The sequence below is a fragment of the Pongo pygmaeus genome, chromosome 3, assembly GCF_028885625.2.
Source record: "Pongo pygmaeus isolate AG05252 chromosome 3, NHGRI_mPonPyg2-v2.0_pri, whole genome shotgun sequence".
In the NCBI taxonomy this organism is placed as follows: domain Eukaryota; kingdom Metazoa; phylum Chordata; class Mammalia; order Primates; family Hominidae; genus Pongo; species Pongo pygmaeus.
This window is the reverse complement of record NC_072376.2, coordinates 141,560,042-141,582,849: the sequence shown is the minus strand read 5'-3', so window position 1 is coordinate 141,582,849 and position 22,808 is coordinate 141,560,042. Positions and strand designations below refer to the sequence as shown.

At 34.7% G+C, this 22,808-nt stretch overlaps 1 protein-coding gene across 6 annotated transcripts in view; it reads left to right on the top strand.

Annotated features, from left to right (window-relative positions):
* The window catches only part of SCLT1 (sodium channel and clathrin linker 1), a 214,980-nt gene that overhangs the window by 152,306 nt on the left and 39,866 nt on the right, over nucleotides 1-22,808 (top strand). For 3 of the 6 annotated variants that reach the window (XM_063664122.1, XM_054486821.2, XM_063664123.1), the window contains exon 18: nucleotides 298-494. The exons of 2 other annotated variants lie outside the window; for them this stretch is intronic. In XM_063664122.1, coding sequence (XP_063520192.1) covers nucleotides 298-494 — 197 coding nt within the window. Of the gene's footprint in view, nucleotides 1-297; nucleotides 495-10,653; nucleotides 10,973-22,808 lie in introns of those variants that run through there. One more of the 6 variants, XM_054486823.2, reaches the window with a different exon arrangement.

Genomic DNA, 22,808 nt, shown 5'->3' with positions numbered 1-22,808 from the left:
CCACCACGCCCAGCTAATTTTTGTATTTTTAGTAGAGATGGGGTTTCACCATGTTGGTCAGGCTGGTCTCAAAACTCCTGACCTCGTCGTGATCTGCCCACCTTGGCCTCCCAAAGTGCTGGAATTACAGGCATGAGCCACCGCACCTGACCAAACTTGATTTCTTACATAGTTTTCTCATCCAAACATTTTTGTCCCTCAGACAACACAATGAAAGATTCATTTTGTATATATCATTGATCTGTATAGCACCTATAAGAAAAGAAAAAGAAAATACGTTTTCATTTTATTCTTTAGATCAGTACAATGGAACATGAATTTTCAATAAAGGAACGTGGGTTTGAAGTTCAATTGAGAGAGATGGAAGACAGTAATAGAAATTCCATTGTTGAACTGAGGCATCTCCTAGCGACTCAACAGAAGGCAGCCAATAGGTGGAAAGAAGAAACGAAGAAACTTACTGAAAGTGCAGAAAGTAGAATCAGTAATCTAAAGTAAGTCTACTGCTAGTTGTTTGACATGTTTTACAGAAGAAATTCTTTAACCTATAGTTTAATGTCCTTGCCATAATCTTTTTTAAAAAATGTATAATTCTGGAACCTTATCTTTTTATCCAGTAAATATTTATGAAACTACTATAAAAATGTCATAAACCAAAGCAAATATTGTATTTTTTACAAATTTCATGCATGTTTCATAAAATGTAATAGTTTTTGTTGGATATATTAGTTTAGATAGTTGCAACAAAATCTGTTTCGCCTGCAAAGCCTGAAATATTTGTTCTCTGGCCCTTGAAAAAAAATTCTCTGACTCTTCCTCAGATGAACTTGAGATTTTGTGCTGAATGAGATGGGAAGCTCAAGAGCTTCAACATGGGAATGAGAACAGAGGGCTTTGAGCAAAGTGATGTGATCAGACTTAAATGTTCAACAGATGATTGTGATCACTGAATGATCTACTATATCACCATATGATTTACTATAGTAAACCTAAAACTACTCTAAAAAATAAAGTCTATTAAAAAAAAAAGAATAGACTGTAAGGAGGCAAGGGTAAGAAAAGGGAGAAAGAAACTAGTACTATGATAGTCTAAGTATAAAATGGTGGTGGCTTAAACTAGTTTATAAAGGGTTGGAGATAATCACAGGAAGTTTGCTTTGGGCCATTAAGTATGAGCTGCCCAAAAGATATTTAAGTCAGGATATCAACTAGTAAATTAGTATATAAGTTGATATTCAGGGGAGAGATTACAATAAAAGCTGTAAACTTGTGAATCACTAACATACACATGATTTTTAAAGTCATGGAATGAGAATGTGTTGAAAAAGAGGATAGAGAGATGGAAACTGTGTGAGGACTGAGTTTCAAAATGTAAAGTTTAGGAAAATTATTCCACTGAGAGAGACTGAGAAAGCATATCCAGAGAAATAGAAATAAAGACAAATAGTAAAAATCAAAAATAAAAATTCGGAAAAGGAATAAGCAATAATGGGTGATATTTATTGAACACTTAATGTGTGCATTTTTCTAAGCAACTTACATGTACTTAATCTTTACAGCAACCCCACAAAGTGTATAACATTATTAATTATGTTTTACAGATAGCCAAACTGAGGCCAAAGGAGGTTAAGGAACTTGTATAAGATCACATAGATAATGAATACACAGATCTAGGTTTTACATTCAGTTTGGGTAAAGACACTATGCTCTTAACCATTATGTTTTATAAAAATCTGTTATTCATTGGTTGAATAAGGTAAGAGCTGAGAATGGACCTTCTAATTTGGTACCATGTGGTGACTTTGTTAACCATGATAAAAGGAGTTTTGGTGGAAGGTTGGAATGATATATATTTAAAATGAAAGAGTTAGTGGTGAACTAGGCAATTCTAACCAACCCTCCACCACAAGTAAAAAAGTTGAATTATACAAAGCATCTACAAAGAGCACTAAAGAACTAACAACAACAAAAAAATCATTACCAGTTAGGCTCAATGTCAGGGATGCAAAGTTGGTATAACATTAGAAAATCAATATAATTTACAACATTAACTTATTAAAAGAGAAAAATCATAAGGTCTTTTCAATAGATATAGAAAAAGCATTTGATAACATTTAATATTCCTTCATGGTTATTTTTTCAAAAATATTCCTTAAAAAACTAGGAATAGAATTTCCTTAATTTTCTAAAGGCATCTATTCTATAGCAAACATTGTTCTTAATGGCAAAAAATAATGTCAATAACATTCTTTTGAAGACTGAGATGTCAAAGAAGTTCACTATTACCATTTCTATTGATCTTTGTACTGGAGTCCTAATCAGTGCACTAAGGCAAGAAAAAGAAATAAAAGGTTGACAAAATGGAAAGAAAGAAAACAGTCACTCTTAACAGACAACATGGTTGAATATGTAAAAAGCCCAAAATAATTGTTAGACAAATTATTAAGTGAATATAGAAAAACCATTTGTAATCTTCATACCAGTAACAAACATTTCAAAAATAAAACTTGAAAAATAATTTATAATTACATCAAAAAACATCAAATACCTAGCAACAAATCTAACAAACGATATGTAAGGCTTTTGTTTGAAAACTATATATAATATTAAGAGTAATTAAAGAAAGTCTAGGTAAATAAAGGCAGAGACCATGTTTATTAATTAGAATGCTAAATATTATAATTATGTTCATTCTCCCCCACCAATATACCTATAGATTCACTGTAATCCCAGTTAGAATCCTAGCACATGGAGCAATATCTGAAGTATATTAAGTTAAAAAAAAGTAATATAACAGTATGTATAGTATTCATTCTACTTATTATCTAAGAGTAAGGAGTGCATGTGCCTGTGTGTGTTTATATACATGTATGTATATAAACCAACATATGTACACACATTTGTGTTTTTAAAAGTGAAGAGGTGAGCCAAAAAATAATTCAAAGGTAATCTCTGAGAGGAGAGAGGGGGACAGAATGAAGGCTAGACTTCTTTGAATGAACCTTGTTTTGTAGATTTATAAGCTTAATTTTTGAACTATATAAATGTTTATATAATTATTTTTCGAGTTAAATCAAAATTTGAAAAGCAATACCTAAAAATCAAAAGTAAAATTAAACAAATTAACTTAATTATATAGGAAGTTGATGGCTTAATGACATAGATGAATTATTTCAAGTGATATTAAACATAGTAATTAGACTGTGTGGGATAAAGCCTAAGGATTAAAGGAAATGCAAGAAGAAATCATAAACTGTTTCTAGTAGTCATATTGTTAGAAATAATATTCATGGTGGTGTTCTGAAACTTATAATTATAGGATAAGGCAGTTGAGTTATTATAAAAGTCTTTAAGAACCAAATTTTTCATCATAAAAGAGAAGAAACTCAAAGACATTGAATAAACTTGTAGTTCTAAATTGGAATTGGAAATAAGAGTTTATGAACTCAAGATGTATTTTACTCTTTAAAAACGTGTATTCCCTAGTTCAGTCTTTTCAGTAAACAGTAAAAACAAGACCAGTATTCAGTTGCAATGAGGTCTCCTAAAAGAAACTAGGACTCTTTGGAAAAATGATTGATTGCAGATATGGGACAGGAGAGTGCAAGATAAGCCTAGAAAATACTTTTGTCATCACAAAAAGCAAAGAGAAGGTATCAAGATTATACTGGGGTCACATCAAAATGGCCCATGGACCAACTTAAGGTAGCTCCCCCTGGCCCATGTGGGGACTATCTGGATATCAAAAAGAATATGTGCAATAAATTGAAACATATCAAACATATTTTTTAAATCCATGACTTCAAAATGGTTTTAAGTAAAGAAAAAAAAGTCTTTGGTCACCTTTGGAAGATGCTGTAGATTCTACTCATTCTAAAAGAATGAAAATGAATAAAAGGAAAAATCAAGTGTTTATTCTACCTTTCCTTTGTTCACTATATGTTATCAAATGCCATTTGGTCTTTTGTGCCATAATAGCCCTAGTGTGAAGCCTCCAACTTTGTTTTTCTGTCTCAAGATTGTTCTAACTGGGGTCATTTGTGGTTCCATACAAATTTTTGGATCATCTTTTCCATTTCTGTGAAAAATGTCGTTGGAATTTTGATAGGCATTACATTGAATCTGTAGCTCCCTTTGGATAGTATTGACATTTTGACAATATTAATTTCTTCAGTTCATGAATACAAGATATCATTCCAATTATTTGTGACTTCTTAAATTTCTTTTATCAATTTTTGGTAGTTTTCAATATAGAGATTTTTCACCTTCTTGGTTGAATTTATTCCTAGGTATTTTGTTGTTTTAGTAACTATTGTAAATGGAATTGTTTTCTTGATTTCTTTTTCAGATAGATTGCTGTTAATGTATGGAAAATGCTACTGATATTTGTGTTTTGAACATGCAGTTTTACTGCATTTGTTTGAAGCAGTTTTTTGATGAGGTCTTTAGGGTTTTATATATATATATAAGATCATTTCATCTGCAAACAGGGACAATTTAACATCTTCCTTTCCAATTTGATGCCTTTTATTTGTCTTGCCTAATTTCACTGGGTAGGACTTTCAGTACCATATGGAATAGAAGTGGCAAAAATGGGCATCCTTGTCATGTTTTTGACCTTCAGAGGAAATAATTTCAATTTTTCACCATTAAGTATGATGTTAGCTGTGGATTTGTCATATATACCCTTTATTGTGTTGAGGTAGTTCCCTATTTTGGGTAGGAAATATGTTTTTTAGAAAAATCAAAGAATGACCTCAAAAACTATAGATATTTTAGATTTTAACTTAGGTTTTATATATGTATATTTTAATATATAAGGTTAAATATATTTAACCAATAAACACTTTAATTCATGCCATGAATATGTTATAAATTCAATTTTTATTACTAAATCTTATTTTAAATGTTCTGTGGTTTATACTTTTTAAAAAACCTATAATGTAGGTACTCTAGAAAGGAAATTTTGTTTCAGTTTTGTTTTTAATTACAGACAAATCTATTATTGTCATGAGTTATTCCTCCTCAAAAGCATAAACTGAGGCAGAGATCTGGTATGGGCACAAAATGTGGGTGTTCCCACATATGGCAAATGCTAAAGATTAAAACAAAGTAGAGATGAGAAAGAAAAGGACTTGAATCAATTTAGAGGAAGATGGACAACATATAAGTGATATTAAACCAGATGGGCTATAATTGTTAAAAAAAAAGAATAGAAATATAATAGATTTTAGGAATAAATATAATTATCTGGTTTGAGAGTTGAAGGTAAGAAATAAGCTACAGAAGACAAGATTCAAAGCTCAGCAGTGAATAACAATTTTGTAGGAATATATTTACTGGAACATACATTTGTAACCAAAAATTAATCGTAAATGGAATCTTTAATGATTTCTGATTAAAATTCTGTAGGCCGGGTGCGGTGGCTCACGCCTGTAATTCCAGCACTTTGGGAGGCCGAGGCAGGCTGATCACGAGGTCAAGAGATCGAGACCGTCCTGACTAACACAGTGAAACCCTGTCCCTACTAAAAATACAAAAAATTAGCCGGGTGTGGTGGTGGGTGCCTGTAGTCCCAGCTACTCGGGAGGCAGAGGTGGGAGAATGGCGTGAACCCGGGAGGTGGAGCTTGCAGTGAGCCAAGATTGTGCCACTGCACTCCAGCCTGGGTGACAGAGCGAGACTCCCTCTCAAAATAAAATAAAATAAAATTCTGTAATAGCAAATGTTTATGTAATGAAATATATCTGCATTTGTTGGCTTTTAAGAGGCAACAAATCTCGACAATAAAAGATAGTTGAATGCTGAAATCTAAGAAGGAAATACCACAAAAGGCAGTTCCTTTTTAGTCATACTGTGGAATTACTATTCCCACAGAGATTATTCTGATTTGCTCTTTGCTGCTCAGTAATTTTATTATTAGCTTTATTGCTGAATTACTAATCTCTTTTTTCTGAAGCTCTCAATTTTACCCATTTGAGAAAAAATTACAATTTCCAACCCCCCAAAAACCTTCTGCCTGGTTTCTATTTCTCTCTCTCTCCCCCGACCACTCAGTCCTTCCTTCCCTTATTGGCTTTTAGATGCCTATGCCTGTATTTAAAGTGAAAATAGTTTCTCTTTCTCATTTCCGCTTCTTCTCTACATTTTATTACCACGCTTATTTTATCCAGATGTTTGAATAATTTTTCTTTTACTTTCTATTTTTATGTACTCACAAGCTTCAAAGAAACAAGCCCTTCTGATCTTATCAAATTCTTTTTTTAAAGATATTCGTTCCTATACTATTAATTATCTGTTGACTTCTTCACTGCACCCTCCTGCAGCTTTACATCTTACCTGGTATTTGCCCTCATTTTGTAACTGTCAGTAGAACATTTACCATATGTCTTGTTATTATCTTAATTTCTACATTTCAAAACTCAATTTATATTACATTTTCCAAATTGATTTTTTCTTTAACAGTCTTTCTTCATTGATACCACTATTCCCCTAATTCTTGGATATAAAACCGTATAGCCATCTTTGACTCATTCTTTGTATTTATCTTCTTTCAGTAATCAAGTCCTATTGATTCTTCTTTTGAAACGCCTTCTGTCTTTTCATTCCCACTTCCATGACTCTGGAACTGCATTAGTTACCTATTTCTATGTAACAATTACCCCAACATTTAGTTCTTAAGGAAAACATTTATTATTTTATAATTTAATGAGTCAAGCATTTACTCATGAAATAATTGGAAGTGGCTTATCTGGGTGAATCTGTCACAAGGTCTTTCATGAAGTAGCAATCAAAATGTCATCTGAAGACTTAATGGGAGCTGGAGGATCTGCTTCCAAGATTACTTACACCTCTGTGGATAGAAGGCCTGAGTTCCTATTTATGGCCAGACACCTCACTTCCTAGCCGTGTGACCTTTCCACAGAGAAGTTTGGTATCCTCATGACTTGGCAGCTGTCTTCCCTCAGAGCAAATAATTCAAGAGAAAGCAAAAAGACGTAATGCTTTGTGTGACCTAATCTCCTAAGTCACTTTTTTCTATTCATTAGAAGTGAGTTGCTAAATCCAGACCACATTAACAGTAAGGGATTTTAGGGCCTACCTTCTGAAGACAAGAATCTCCAAGAATTTCTGGACATATTTTATAACCACCATAAGACCAAATCTGCATATTTTACTTGTGTAAATATTTGCTTATATTGTCCTTTCAACTCATCTTTGCATGTAAATTCCTTGATCTTGAACTTCTCAACCTCTAAAACAATGAGAAATAGATTTCTCTTTTTAACCATCCAGTTTATGGTATTTTGTTATAGCACCATAAATAGACAAAGACAACAACACAGGATAGATGCAAGTCAACTTCTGTTTTTCCCATGTTATAGCCATTCATCCCTGAAACATTTAATGACAAGTCCCTCTTTTCCTTGCTATTATACTTTGCACTGCCCCTTTTGTCATAATTTGTGTTCATATATGTGTGGATCTGTTTCTGACGTCTCTTTTATGTTCTGTTGGTTTGTTTGCTTATCCTTGTGTCAATACCACACTGTCTTATTTATTATACCTTTGTAAGACACTTTTGAAACAACTACAAGATTTGAAAAGTGACCTGATACCTAATTACAGCCATTTCTCTTACCTTGTTCTTTTTTGTAAAAATATCTTACCTATTCTTGGTTCTGGGCATTTCTGTATTCATATTAGAATTGTATGTCAAATTCCTTAAATAAATTTGATGGAATTTTAATTTGAATTCTATTGACTCTATAAATAAATTTAGAACAAGCAACATAATTAAAATTTTTATAATATTAAGTCTTTCAATCTATGGACATGAAATAACTCCCCATTTGTTTAGGTCTTCTTTAATGTCTCAATAAAGTTAATTTCCTTGTAGAAATCTTACACCTTTGTCAAATTTATTTTAATTTCATTTTCTCATCATTGTTTATACACAGAAATGTAAAAGCTTTTTGTTGCTGACGATACTTTCTTTAACCAGTGACCTTACTTAGGACAAAAGCTGTAGAATCTTTTGGATTTTGATCATATCATCTATCAATATAACAGTTTTATCTCTTTCAAATAACTATATGTTTTGTTTCTCTTTCTTGCTTATTGCACTAGCTAGGACTTCCAATGCAATGCACAGAGTAGGGATAGTCAGGATTCTTATTCTTGTTCCCAATCTTAAAAGGAAAGCTTTCAATTTTCATCATTTCATATAGTATTTTCTGTGTTTGGTGATAACCTCTATCACATTCAGGAAGTTTCCTTTTGTTATTACTTTACTAAGAGCTTTTATCACAAATATTAATTTTTTTTTTTTTTTCCGAGACGGCGTTTCGCTCTTGTTGCCTGGGCTGGAGTGCAGTGGCGTGATCTCAGCTCACTGCAACCTCTGCCACCCGGGTTCAAGTGATTCTCCTGCCTCAGCCTCCCAAGTAGCTGGGATTACAGGCATGTACCACCACGCCTGGTTAGTTTTTGTATTTTTCGTAGAGACGGGGTTTCACCATGTTAGTCAGGCTGGTCTCAAACTCCTGACCACAGGTGATCCACCTGCCTCGGCCTCCCAAAGTGCTGGGAGCCAGCGTGCGAGGCCTACAAATATTAAATTTTATAAAAGCTTTTGCTGCATTGTTTGGGGTGATTATTTGAATTTGTTCTATGTAATCTGTTAATGGGATAAATTTTATGGATTGATTTTGCTAGTGTACCAAATTTTCATTCCTGTGACAAAACCAACATGATTGTAATGCATTCTCCTATATATATTTCTGGATTTGGTTTGTTAGTTTTATTTAATGTATTTTTATCTATGTTCATGAGAGAGATTGACTGAAATCCTTTCTTGAACTCTCAAGTTATATCAGTTATGTTAGCTTCAAAAACAAATTGGAGAGTAGCCCTTCTTTTTCTGTAGTCTGGTATATTTTATGGAGTATTGGAAGTGTTTATTCCTTGAATATTTGATAGAATTCTCCAGTGAAATCTCTTGGCCTGGAATTTTGTTGTTGTTGTTGTTGTTGGGTTTTTGTAGGAGTATTTTTTTATCGTTGATTCAATCAAAATTTCTTGAACAGTGATAGAATTCTTCAGATTTTATATTTCTTCATTGACATAGTTTTGGTAAATTATATTTTTATAGAAATATGTCAATTCTTCTAAATTTTTAGTATTTTGGGATATGTTTTTCATATTATCTTATTGTCCATTTAATGTCTGCAGCATCTGTAATACCTCCTTTTGCACTGCTGATATTATTATACCTTGTCTCTTTTTTCTTTATCCCTCTTATCAGAGTTTCTCAATTGTTTTACTCTTTATAAATAACCTTTGATTTTTAGTCTTTTCTATTTTGTGTTTATTACATAATTTTATTACTTTCTGCTCTTTGTTACCCCTCTCCTTTCTTTCATGTTGCTGTTCTTTTTTCTGACTTCTTGAAATAGAAGCATGGCTCAAATTTTCACCTAATGCATGCATTCTTCAATGTTATAAATTTTTCCCTATGTCTTGACATAGCTTTAATATATGTTTTGATATATATAGTACTATTATTAAGTTCAAATTATTTTCCTTTTTTTTTTTTCTGAGACAGGGTCTCACTCTTTCACACAGGCTGAAATGCAGTGGCACAATCTCGGCTCACTGCAACCTCTGCCTCCCAGGTTCAAGCAGTTTTCCTGCCTCAACCTCCAAAGTAGCTAGGACCACAGATGCCCACCACCACAGCTGGCTAAGTTTTGTGTGTTTTGTAGAGACAGGGTTTCATTATGTTGCCCAGTCTGGTCTTGAACTCCTGGACTTAAGAAACTGATCCTCCTGCCTTGGCCTCCCAAAATGCTGAGATTATAGGAGTAATGTTAGTTACTCCTATTGGGTTCAATAGGAGTAATTGGCCTCAAATTGTTTTCTAATATTTATTATCTTTTTTAATCTATATGTTATATGTAAGTACATTTTCATATAAATTCTAAAGTTCTTAAACATATGCAGTCATTTTAGTTATTTTTTCCTTAATTGTTTCTATGTTTCATAGATTTAGAAACAGTAGATAGCTCGGTTTCAGGCCATTTCATTCACTGATATTTAGTGTAATTCAAAATATATTGGGATTTGTTTTTAGTGTATTATTTAGTACTTTCTATTTCTGACATCTTTGCTTTATTCCTTTTTTTCTTTCTCATCTTTTTAATTCATTTGGTTTTTTTAATCATTCTTTTTTCCCCAATATTTGGAAATTAATTACTTATATTCTTTTGATAACTACCGTACATGTTATACCACACATACTTAGGAAGTCTGAAGTTAATCAAAGCTTTTATTCTCCTCCCAGAAAACTCAAGAACCTTGAAACATATTAGCACCATTAATTTCTCTTACCCAGCTTATATATTGTTGTTGATAGGTTAATTACTATTCATTTAGTAAAAAATATATTACTGTTACAAACTATATATGAACAGTAATAAATGTAAAACAAAGTAATAAATATATATGAACAGTAATATATTTATTGTATATTACTGAATGTATGAGATACTAGAAGCAATGTAGAACAAAGTAATAAATATATATGAATAATACTGTTCTCATACATTCCATCTGGGACTACTTTCCTTGTGTCTGAATTATGTCTTTCAGAAGTTCCTTTGGTAAAGATCTACTGGTGATGAATTCTCAACTGCTGCTCGTAAAATATATTTGCTTTTTGTTTATTCTTGAAAGATATTTTTGCTGGGTATGGAATTCCAAGTTGACAGGTATTTTCTTCTAGAACATTAAAGATAACATCTTTGGGAGCCGTGAACTGACAAAACATCAAGAGTTTATGCAGTGATAAGAGACATGAAAGTTCCAGTCGGCCAGAGTGGAACATCCTTGTTGCACACCCAGAGTATACAATAAAGATTTCAGGATCACTTTATCCTATTGTTAAAACTAAACTAGCCTAGAGTAAAAAGAATTGAAAATCTGTCTTGAAAAAGCTAAAAACAAGCTTCAAAATGAACAAGCTGGTCCTCAAGTAAACTTAACTTCCTGCTAGAACAAATCCAACACTTTTATTACTAGATAAACAAAAGCAGGAAAATGGTACCCATAACCAGAAAAAAAGAAAAACAAAAACTAGTGCATCAAAACACACCGAGAAATGAGAGGGGATACAATTACTATTTTTTAAATTTTTATTAATTAATTAAAATTATTAAAACATGAGAACTTTAAACCAGCCATTGTAAATATTCTTAGTGATTTAAAGGAACACATGAAGATGATAACGAGAAAAGTGGAAGATGCAAAAAAAGAACCAATGGAAACCTGTGGATGAAAAATATTAGAGAATTTTAAAACTCACAAAATGGGATTAACAGCAGATCATACACTGCACAAGAAAAGATCAGAGAACTTTAAGAGAGCGAAAGAAACCATCCAAAAATGAAACATAGCGAGAAAAAAAGACCAAAGAAAAATTATGCACAGAGAGCCTCAGAGACTTTAGGGACGATATCAAGCAGTATAAAATACATACAACTGTAGTCCCAGGAGGGCAGGGATGGGAGTGTGGGAGTGTTTTAAGAAATAATGGGCCAGGCACGTTGGCTGACGCCTGTAATCCTAGCACTTTGGGAGGCCGAGGCAGGTGGATCACTTGAGGTCAGGAGTTCAAGACCAGCCTGGCCAACATGGTGAAACCCCATCTCTACTAAAAATACAAAAATTAGCCGGGCGTGGTGGCACATGCCTGTAATCTCAGCTACTTGGGAGGCTGAGGCAGGAGGCAGAGGTTGCAGTGAGCCAAGATCATGCCACTGCACTCCAGCCTGGATGACAGAGTGAGACTCCAGCTCCAAAAAAAAAAGAACTAATGGCCAAATTTTTTCCAAACTTGATGAAAACCCTTTGTGTAGTTATCTACTACTGCATAACAAATTGCTCCAAAATTTAGTGACTTAAAACAGTAAACATTTATTTTCTCATGGTTTTTGAGGATTAGGAATCTAGACATGTCTGAATCAGAATGCCTCTGACTCAGGGTTTCTCATAAAGTTGCAATCAACATGTTGACTAAAGCTGCATTATCTCAGAGCTTGACCAGGAAAGGATCTGCTCCCAAGCTCACTCTGTAGCTGTTGGCAGGCCTCGGGTCTTAACTGGCATTGGCAGGAGACATCAGTTCCTTGCCTTATTGGTCTCTTCATGGGTCTAAAATGTGGTAGCTTGCTTCCCTCAGAGTGAGGAGAGAGGGGGAGGGAGTGAGGGAGAAAGGGAAGGAAGTTGAAAGAGAGAAAGTAAAACAAAAGTCAAGATCTTTGTTTAAGCTAATCTTGAAAGTGACATCATATCACATTAACCATATTCTATCAATTAGAAGTGAGTCCCTGGGTAGAGCCCACATAGGTGAGACTTCATAAGGACCTCATAAGGTAGGGATCATTGAGGTTCATTTCAGAGCTTATGTGCCATACCATTACATCACATGATACACAAAAATAACCTGAAATGAATCATACACCTAAGCATAAAAAAGGAAAACAATAAAATATCTAAAAGAAAATCTTATGATAAGCAAAAATTTCTTCCAAGACACAATAATAAAGTACAAAAAATTTGATAAAGTGGACTATATTAAATTAAAAACTTCTGGCCAGGAGCAGTGGCTCATGCCTGTAATCCCAACACTTTTGTTGTCAAGGTGGGCAGATCAACTTGAGGCTAGGAGTTCAAAACCACTTCTGGCTAACAAGATGAAACCCCCGTCTCTACTAAAAATACAAAAAATTAGCCAGGTGTAGTGGCACACACTTGTAATCCCAGCTACTCAGGAAGCTGAAGAGCGAGAATTGCTTGAGCCTGGGAGGTGGTGAGCCGAGATTGTGCTACTGCACTCCAGCCTGTGCCACAGAGCAAGACTCTGTCTCAAATATAAATAAATAATAAAAAATAAAAATAAATAAAATTTAAAAACGTCTGCTTTTCAAAAGCCACCATTAAGAAAATGAAAAAAGACTGTGAGAAAAAAAATTGCAATTAGTATATCTGACAAAGTATTTGATTTTTTTTAATTTTACAACTCAGTAATAATAGACAATTTTACTACAAAGTTAAATGTATACTCATCATATAGACATGCAGTTTTACTCACAGATGTTACCCAAGAGAAATGAAAACACATCCACACAGAGACCAACCTGGGCAACATAGTGAGACCTCGTCTCTACAAAATAAAAAATAATAAAATTAACCAGGCACAGCAGTGCATGCGTAAAGTCCCAGACACTTGGGAGGCTGAGGTAGGAGGATCACCTGAGCCCGGAAGTTTGCAGCTGTGAACCCTGATCATGCCACTGCACTCCAGCCTGGGCAACAGACCAAGACTCTTTCCAAAAATAAAACCAAAATATATCAACACAAAAAACCTGTACACAAATGTTTATAGATATTTTATTTATAATGGCTGAAAATGGGAACCCAAATGTACATCACCAGGTGCATGGATAAGCACTTAGAAATAAAAAGGAACAAACCACTGATACACGCAACAACGTGGATGAATCTCAAAAAGAAGATTGAAAAAAAAAAAAACAGACATAGAAGACTACATACTGTATGATCCCATATGTGTGAAATTCTAGAGAAGACAATTCTAATTTATAATGATAAAACAGTTTGGATGCCTAGGATTGGGATTAGAAGGGTGGGGCAGTGACTGCAAAAGGGAAGAGGGAACTTTTTAGGTTGATGGACCTATTCTGTATCTTTTTTTTTTTTATTTGAGATGGAGTCTCACTCTGTCACCCAGGCTGGAGTGCAGTGGCACGATCTTGGTTCACTGCAACCTCTGCCTCATGGGTTCAAGCAATTCTTCTGCCACAGCTTCCCAAGTAGCTGGGATACAGGCATGTGCCACCACGCCCAGCTAAATTTTGTATTTTCACCATATTGGCCAGGCTGGTCTCAAACTCCTGACCTCAAGTGATCCACCCGCCTCGGCCTCCCAAAGTGCTGAGATTACAGGCATGAGGCACCGCATGTGGCTTATTCTGTATCTTAATTGTAGTGGTGGTTACATGAGCGTATGCTTTTGTCAGATCTCACCAAACTCTACACTCAAAATGGCTGCACCTTATTTCCCACAATTATATCCCAATGAGGTTGATTTTAAAACCAAAATAAATATTGCCTTTGCATGATTCACTATGTCTCCTGTCCTCCTGAGATTCTGATCAAAGGTATTTTAAACTTTTATATTGCATTTATTTGTCTCTCACCCTCTTTATTTTTCATCTTTTTTCATTGTGCTGCAGTCACACAGTCTCTTCTGATCTGTTATTTTACAAATTATCTTTTTTAATGTTCAATTTGCTGTTGTATATTCTCAAGGGGTTGGTTGGTTGGTTTGTTAACTATTATTTTAGGTTCATAGGTACATGAGCAGGTTTGTTGTATAGGGAAGTTGCATGTCACAAGGGTTTGGTATACCTATTATTTTGTTACACAGACAATAAGCATAGTACTTGATAGTTTTCTATCCTCTCCCTGCTCCCACCCTCCATCCTCAAGTAGGTGTCTGCCATTTCCTTCTTTGTGTCTATATGTACTCAATATTTAGCTCCCACTTGTAAGTGAGAACATGCAGTATTTGTTTTTCTGTTCCTGCATTAGTTCACTTAGGACTGTGGCCTCCAACTCCATCCGTGTTGCTGCAAAGGACATAATCTCATTTTTTTTATGGCTGCTTTGTATTCCATGGGGTATATACACCATATTTTTTTTATCCAGTCTACCATTGATGGGCATTTAAGTTGATTTCATGATTTTGCTCTTGTGAATAGTGCCACAATGAATCTACACAAGCATGCGTCTTTGTGGTAAAAACAATTTATGTTCCTTGGGGCATATACCTAATAATGGGAATGCTGGGTTGAATGGTATATTTCTGTTTTAAATTCTTTGAGAAATCTCCAAACTGCTTTCCACAGTGGCTGAACTAGTTTCCATTTTCACCAGCAGTGGATAGGCATTCCGTTTTCTCCACAACCTTGCCAGCATCTGTTATTTTTCTGACTAATAATATCAGTTTGATGTGGTTGAGATAGTATCTCATTGTGGTTTTGATTTGCGTTTCTCTAATGATCAGTGATGTTGGGCATTTTTTCATATGCTTGTTGGCCGCGTGTATGTTTTCTTTTGAAAGTGTCTGTTCATGTCCTTTGCCTGCTTTATAATGGGGTTGTTTTTTTCTTATAAATTTGTTTAACTATCTTGTAGATTCTGGATATTAGACTTTTATAGCATGCATAGTTTGCAAATATTCTCTCCCATTCTGTAGATTGTCTATTTACTCTGTTGATATTTTCTTTTGCTGTGCAGAAGCTCTTTAGTTTAATTAGGTCCCACATGTCAACTTTTATTTTTGTTGCAATTGGTCTTGGAGTCTTCATCATAAAATCTTTGCCAGGGCCTATGTCCACATGGTATTCCCTAGGTTATCTTTCTGGGTTTTTGTAGTTTTAGGTTTTACATTTAATTTTCTAATCAACCTTAAGAAGATTTGTGTATATGATATTAGGGGTCCACCTTCAGTCTTCCACATATGGACAGTTATCTCAGCACCATTTATTGAATAGGGAGTTCTTTCCCCATTACTTGTTTTTGTCTGCTTTGTCAAAGATCAAATGATTGTAGGTGTGTAACTTTATTTCTGGGCTGTCTATTCTGTTCCATTGGTCTATGTGTCTTATTTTTTACCAGTACCATGCTGTTTTGGTTGCTGTGGCCTTGTAGTATAGTTTTAAGTTCGTTAACACGTTGCCTCCAGCTTTGTTCTTTTTGCTTAGAACTGCCTTGGCTATTCGATCTCTTTTTTGGTTCCATATGAATTTTTAAGTAGTTTTTTTTTTCTAATTCTGTGAAGAATGTCATTGGTAGTTTGATAGGAATAGCATTGAATCTGTAAATTGCTTTGGGCAATATGACCATTTTAACAATATTGATTCTTCCTATCCATAGCATGGAATGTTTTTTCATTCATTTGTATCATCCCCAATTTCTTTGAGCAGTGTTTTGTTATTCTCATTGTAGAGATCTTTTGCCTCCCTGGTTAGCTATATTCCTATTTTATTCTTTTTGTGGCTCTTGTGAATGGGATTGTTTTCTTGATTTGGGTCTCAGCTTAGATGTCACTGATGTATAGAAATGCAATGGATTTTGGTACATTAATTTTGTATCCTGAAACTGCTGAAGTTATCAGATCTAAGAGCTTGTGAGAAGAGACTAATGGGTTTTCTAGGTCTAGAATTATATCATCCATAAACAGAGATGGTTTGACTTCCTCTCTACCTATTTGGATGCCTTTTACTTCTTTCTTTTGCCTCATTGCTCTGCCTAGGATTCCAGTACTATGTTGAATAGGGGTAATGAGAGTGGGCATCCTTGTCTTGTTCCAGTTATCAGGGAGAATGCTTCCAGCTTTTGCCCATTCATTACAATGTTATCTGTGGGTCTGTCATATATGATTTTTTATCATTTTGAGATATGTTCATTCAATGCCTAGTTTGTTGAGGGTTTTTAACATGAGGGGATATTGAATTTTATCAAAAGCCTTTTCTAGGCTGGGCACAGTGGCTCACGCCCAGCACTTTAGGAGGCCGAGGCAGGCAGATCACTTGAGGCTAGGACTTCAAGACCAGCCTGGCCAACATGGCAAAACCCCATCTCTACTAAAAATACAAAAATTAGCTGGGCGTGGTGGCGTGTGCCTGTAATCCCAGCTATTGGGGAGGCTGATGTATGAGAATCATTTGAACCTGGGAGGCCAAGGTTTCACTTAACCGATATTGTGCCACTGCTCTGCAGCCCAGATGACAGAGGAAAGAGACTTTTCTGCATCTGTTGAGATGGTAATGTGGTTTTTGTTTTTAGTTCTGTTTATGTGGTGAATCACATTTCTTGATTTGTGTATGTTGAACCAACCTTGCATCCCAGGAATAAAGCTTACTTGATTGTGGTGGATTGTCTTTTTGATGTGCTGCTGGATTCAATTTGCTAGTATTTGTTGAGGATTTTTGCATCTATGATCATCAGGAATATTGGCCTGAAGTTTTCTTTTTTTCTTGTGTCTTTGCCAGATTTTGATATCAGGATGATTATGGCCTCATAGAGTGAGTTAAAGAGAAGTCCCTTCTCCTCAATTTTTTGGAGTAGTCTCAATAGGAATGGTATCAGTTCTTCTCTATACATCTGATAGAATTTGGCTGTGAATCCTTCTGACCCTGGGATTTTTCTGGTTGATAGACTTTTTATTATTGATTCAGTTTCTGAACTCACTATTGGTTTGTTCAGGGCTTGAATTTCTTCCTAGTTCAATATTGGAAGGTTGTATGTTTCTAAGAATTTATCCATTTCTAGGTTTTCTGGTTTGTGTGCATAGAGATGTTCATAGTAGTCTCTGAGGTTATTTTTTTTTATTTCTGTGGGGTTAATAGTAATATCCCCTTGTCATTATGATTATTTATTTGGATCTTCTCTTTTTCTTTATTAGTCTAGCTGGTGGTCTATCAATCTTATTTATTCTTTCAAAAACCAACTTCTGGATTTGTTGATCTTTAGTATGGTTTTTTGCATCTCTATTTCCTTCAGTTCAGCTCTGATTTTTGTTATTTATTGTCTTCTGCTAGCTCTAGGGTTGGTTTGCCCTTGTTCCTCTAGGCGTGATGTTAAGTTGTTAATTCGAGGTCTTTCTAACTTTTTGAGGGCGTTTAGCACTATAAACTTCCACTTAACACTGCTTTAGCTGTGTCCCCAAGATTCTGGTATGTTGTATCTTTCTTCTCATTAGTTTCAAATAATTTATTGGTTTCTGCCTTAGTTTTATTGTTTCCCCAAAAGTCATTCAGGAGCAGGTTGTTTAATTTCCATTAATCATATGATTATGAGCAATTTCCTTAGTATTGATTTTTATTTTTATTTTTATTGCACTGTGGTCCAAGAGTGTGTTTAGTATGATTTTTTTTTAATTTGCTGAGAATTGTTTTGCAGCTGATTGTGGTCAATTTTAGAGTATGTGCCATGTGCAGATGAGAAGAATGTATATTCTGTTTGTTTTGGGTGGAGAGGTCTATAAATATCTGTTAGGCCAATTTGGTCAAATGTCCTGTGCAGATCCTGAATATCTTTGCTAGTTTTCTGATTTGATCATCTGCCTAATACTGTCAGTGGCATGTTGAAATCTTCCACTGTTACTGTGTGCTTATCTAAGTCTCTTTGTAGGTCTCTAAGAATTTGCCATGAATCTGGGTGCTCCTGTGCTAGATGCATATATATTTAGGATAGTTAGGTCTTCTTGTTGAATTGAACCTTTTACCATTACGTAATGTTATTCTTTGTCTTTTTTTTATCCTTGTGGGTTTAAAGACTGTTTTGTCTGAAATTAGAATAGCAATCCCTGCTTTGTTCTGTTTTCCATTTGGTTTTTCTCTATTCCTTTATTTTGAGCCTATGGGTATCTTTGCATGTGAGATGGGTTCCTTGTAGATCGCATACAGTTGGGTCTTGCTTCTTCATCCAACTTGCCACTCTGTGCCCTTTAATTTGGAGCATGTAGCCCATTTACATTCAAGGTTAATATTGGTAATGTGGAGGTTTGATCCTAGATCATACATTTGGTCTCTTTACATAATCCTGTATTTCTCAGAAGTTTTATTCATTCTTCTCTGTTGTTTTTTCTTTGTTTTTATCTGAGTTATTTCGGAGAAACCAGTCTTCAAACTCTGAGATTCTTTCCTCAGGTTGGTTGATTGCACTGTTAATACTTGTGATTGGTCGTATTATGAAATTCTTGAAGTGAGTTTTCCAGCTCTATCAGTTCAGTTTGGTTCTTTCTTAGAATGATCATTTTGTGTTTTATGTCCTGTACCATTTTATTGTATTCCTTAGTTTCAAAGTTTGTTTCTGACCACTCCAATATCTGTCATGAGACAGATCTATTTCTTTTGGTTCCTAAGCATCTTATCTGGTTTCTCTATTTATTAGTAATTGCCAGAAAATTTTTGTTATAAAGCTTCCATAGAGAATCTTTGCCTTTGCCTCTTCTGGGTGCCTGAGAGCACTACTGGGTGTGAGAACTTTAACTAAGGGTGGGGTTTCTGGGCTTTGTTAATTTTGAGCTATATCTGTGGTCTGTGGCCACAGAAGAATACATTTTTTCTTCTGCTTTGTTCATAACCAAAGTAGCTTGCCTGTAGTCCTGTGACTTTGAGAGAAGTGGCATGCATTCAGATGTGGTTCACCTTAACCTTGAAGGGATGCTGTTTTGGGATACCAGATCAACAATGGAGAGGATCTCTCCACCACACCCCTTTCTCTCAGTGGTAACAGAGTTAGATCCCAAGTGTGCAGTATTGTAAATGCCATCCAGGAAAGAGGAAGTGTTGGTGCTCCAAGATTCTGTTAGCTTTTCTCATTATAAGTTTTCATTCAGAAATTGTCTTGGAACATTTTCACTATATTTTCCTCTGTTTAATGCTTTTACAGAGTTGTGGAGTTTTTAATGAATTGGTTAATCTGAATAATTTAGTATGCCTTTACTAGATCCAAACATATATTCTTTAAAAGTATCCCACCTCACTTAGCACAGTAATCGAGAACTTGGCTTCCAATAATTTTTGTCCCATACAGAGTTTACATATGTCTGTGGTCAATTACAGCATCCTGGAAATTGAAATGGACTGTGGCTATAAAATAAATTATCAGAACTGTTGCTGGGGATTAGTATCAGGATCATTAAAACCAATGTGGCACTTAAATAATACATAATAATTAAGAATCAGTAGTTGATCTTAATATTATTTCTTGACTAAAATCAATATGTTGTGTACCATTATATTTTAACTATATTACTTTGTATGAGATGGTGAGGCCAGATGCAGATCAAGAGAGAGAAAATGGAAAGAGTTTTACAGTTTGTTATGCTCGTAGTTCCCTGGACAAACACAGCACACCACACAGGACCACTCGGGAAGCACTGGGATCAGTCATGAGGTAGAAGGTGAAGGGGGCAACTGTGAGCACACATTTTATTGTGGTTTTTACAGAAAGGAACAGATGATGCCATGGTGAACAAGTTTTAGATTGGCTGATGTGAACAAGTTCAATGGGCTCCATGGCGTAGTGGCTGTTTCTGGTTTGGTTGGTTGGTTGGTTGTTTTTTTCTGGTTCCTGGCCCTAGAGTGATTACGGCAGATGTAGTGGCCCAGAATGTGAGAGCCCAGTAAGGGAAGTGGTTGGAGTTGTACACTCAGCTTCTCAAAACAGGAACTGACCAGCCTCTTTGCCAGGGTCTCGAAACTAAGTCAAGACATTTAAGTCTTGACAAGTCAGAACTAAGTCAAGACATATAACTATATTATACCTTGAAGCAACTTATAGTATAGGATCCTAAGCCTATGATACAAGGACACATTGCTCTAATGGACCAAAAGTGCCTAACTTTGATTTATTTTTACACTGTGTTGAAACGGTAGATGAAAAAGTAAGGGTCTGTTGCATTGGCTGAAATCTTCAAAACATCTTGAAAAAATGTACCATAATTTTTAACTATGTTTCTTCCTTAATGATGGACTGCCTGTGCTGAGGATGTCCTGTAAAGACTTTAAGTCTTTTAGCTTTTTCGTCTGTCAGTGTGCTTTGGTGATTAGAAACTGTAAATCTACTCAGAGAAAGCTTCTGCCACTTGGCAGATATTTTGGGTCAAGTATAAGAGAAAGGCAGTGCTACTCCTTTGTTGGTTTCATTACATTTGATTTTCTCATTGTTTTCAGAACCAAAAAAAAGTAACAAATCAATTTGGTTTAATGTCATTTCTGTATTAAAAATAACATGTAGACTATTAAAATGATATATATTGACTGCAATAATAGAAGCTCATGAATATTTTATATACTTGCTTTAACATATTCATACACTTACCTGAAAATATCCAAATCTGCTCTGATTCAGAATTTTAGTACCCCTGTAAAAGTGTTCTGCAGTATTACTAGCATCTTGGCTATCCATCTTTTCACTCTATCAAGTTCAGGATTATACCTTGCAATTTAAAATGTCTAATACTTCAGTCTGCAGATGTATACAAATGGATCCAGAAACAAAAGCAGATCCCTTAAAACTCAGTTTAACTATTTATATAACAAACAACTGAGTGACCATTTTTTTCCAAGCATTCTGCTAAATGCTAGAAACACAAGACGAATAAGGCTTTGCCACTAAGAACTTATTCTATCCCATTGCCTATCTTTGTTTCTCCTAGCATTCATCACTGTCAGTAATTATGTTTTATACTTGTTTCTTTGCATGTTTTAAATAGTCTGTCTTTCCTATGGGACTATCAGCTCCATAAAGTTTGTTTTATTCCTCACTGTATCCCTAGCTCTTAAAAGAGTGTCCAGCACTAGTAGATATCCAGAACATATTTGTTGAATGAATGAATGAATGAATGAATGAAAGCTAATGAATTTTATCAATTATTGTTTCTTTTCTAGGCCAAACTCTTCTTCCAGTTTTGATCCTTTCTGGTCAAAGTAGAATTTCAGCTTTTTGAAATGCATTTGAACTTTTAAAACATGATATAATGTGCCCCCAGTATTTAACAGACCTAAGAAACTTGAATTCCCATAATTGTACCACTGCTGTATAATGAAACTTTTTTCTCATCTTACAAACTTGAAAATGCTATTGATTCTAAGAATTATTATGTAGACTGTTGATAATAAAGGAATACATAGTCCTGAACATAAGCACTAGGATTAATTGGGTGAAATAATTTTTAAAAATCAGTACTGCTAATAATTAAGGTCATACTTCCAGAGGAGAAATATTGCACAAAACATTGCAGCTAGGATTATTCAATTTTTTGAACTCCTATTCTGAAATCTAGAAGAGTACACGTTGGCCGTATAACACAGACCTCTGTGAACTGTGCATGTATGTCCACAGGCACCAGTCCACTAGAAATTATTGGCAGAGTATTTGTTGAATGGGTATCTATATATGAATGTAACTATTTGGTTAAGCATAACAGTCCATAGTATAGTGTTGGGCACTTGATAATGATTCTTTAAATGTTTATAGGTAATTTATTTAAGAATTATTGAAATGTGATTTTTAAAGGAGTTTGCTAGCCAGCAGTGCAACACCAAAGAAGAATCCTCTCAACTTGAATTCTAGTATGCCATGCCCCTTTATGAGCAAGCAGAGTAGCCCATATATGACTAACTTAAGGAGTTTACTAGAATGAGTTGTGTCAAAAAACCTCATCAGTCTTGCTACTTGTTATCACACCATCATAGCTTAATTCATTTGAATACTGAAAATTATTTGTTTGTGTGGGCTTTTTGGCATTGATTTTAACTAAAATTCAAATACTGTAGAAGAAACTATAGTTTCCAATAACCATGATCTTGAAAATAACCTAAATGTGGTCCATAGAATGACAGATTGCTCCTCTCTCTGTATCCCCTTTTGTGCACCTCTATAGTCAGCTTTCAGATATGATTGATTCTTTCTCTTCTTTCTCCTTAATGTTTTCAAATCCATTTGCCTTCATCCCCGCTACTCCTATCTTAGATCAGATCACCATCATCTCTTACCTCTCTTACAAACTCTTCATTTATCCCTGGACTGCTGCAACAGCTTTTAGATCTGGCTTTTACAAGTGTGTCCAATCTCATTTCTCATCACTTCCTATTTTTTATTACTCTATTTAAGATTTTAGAGAAACATCTATCACATTAAGGATTTTTTAT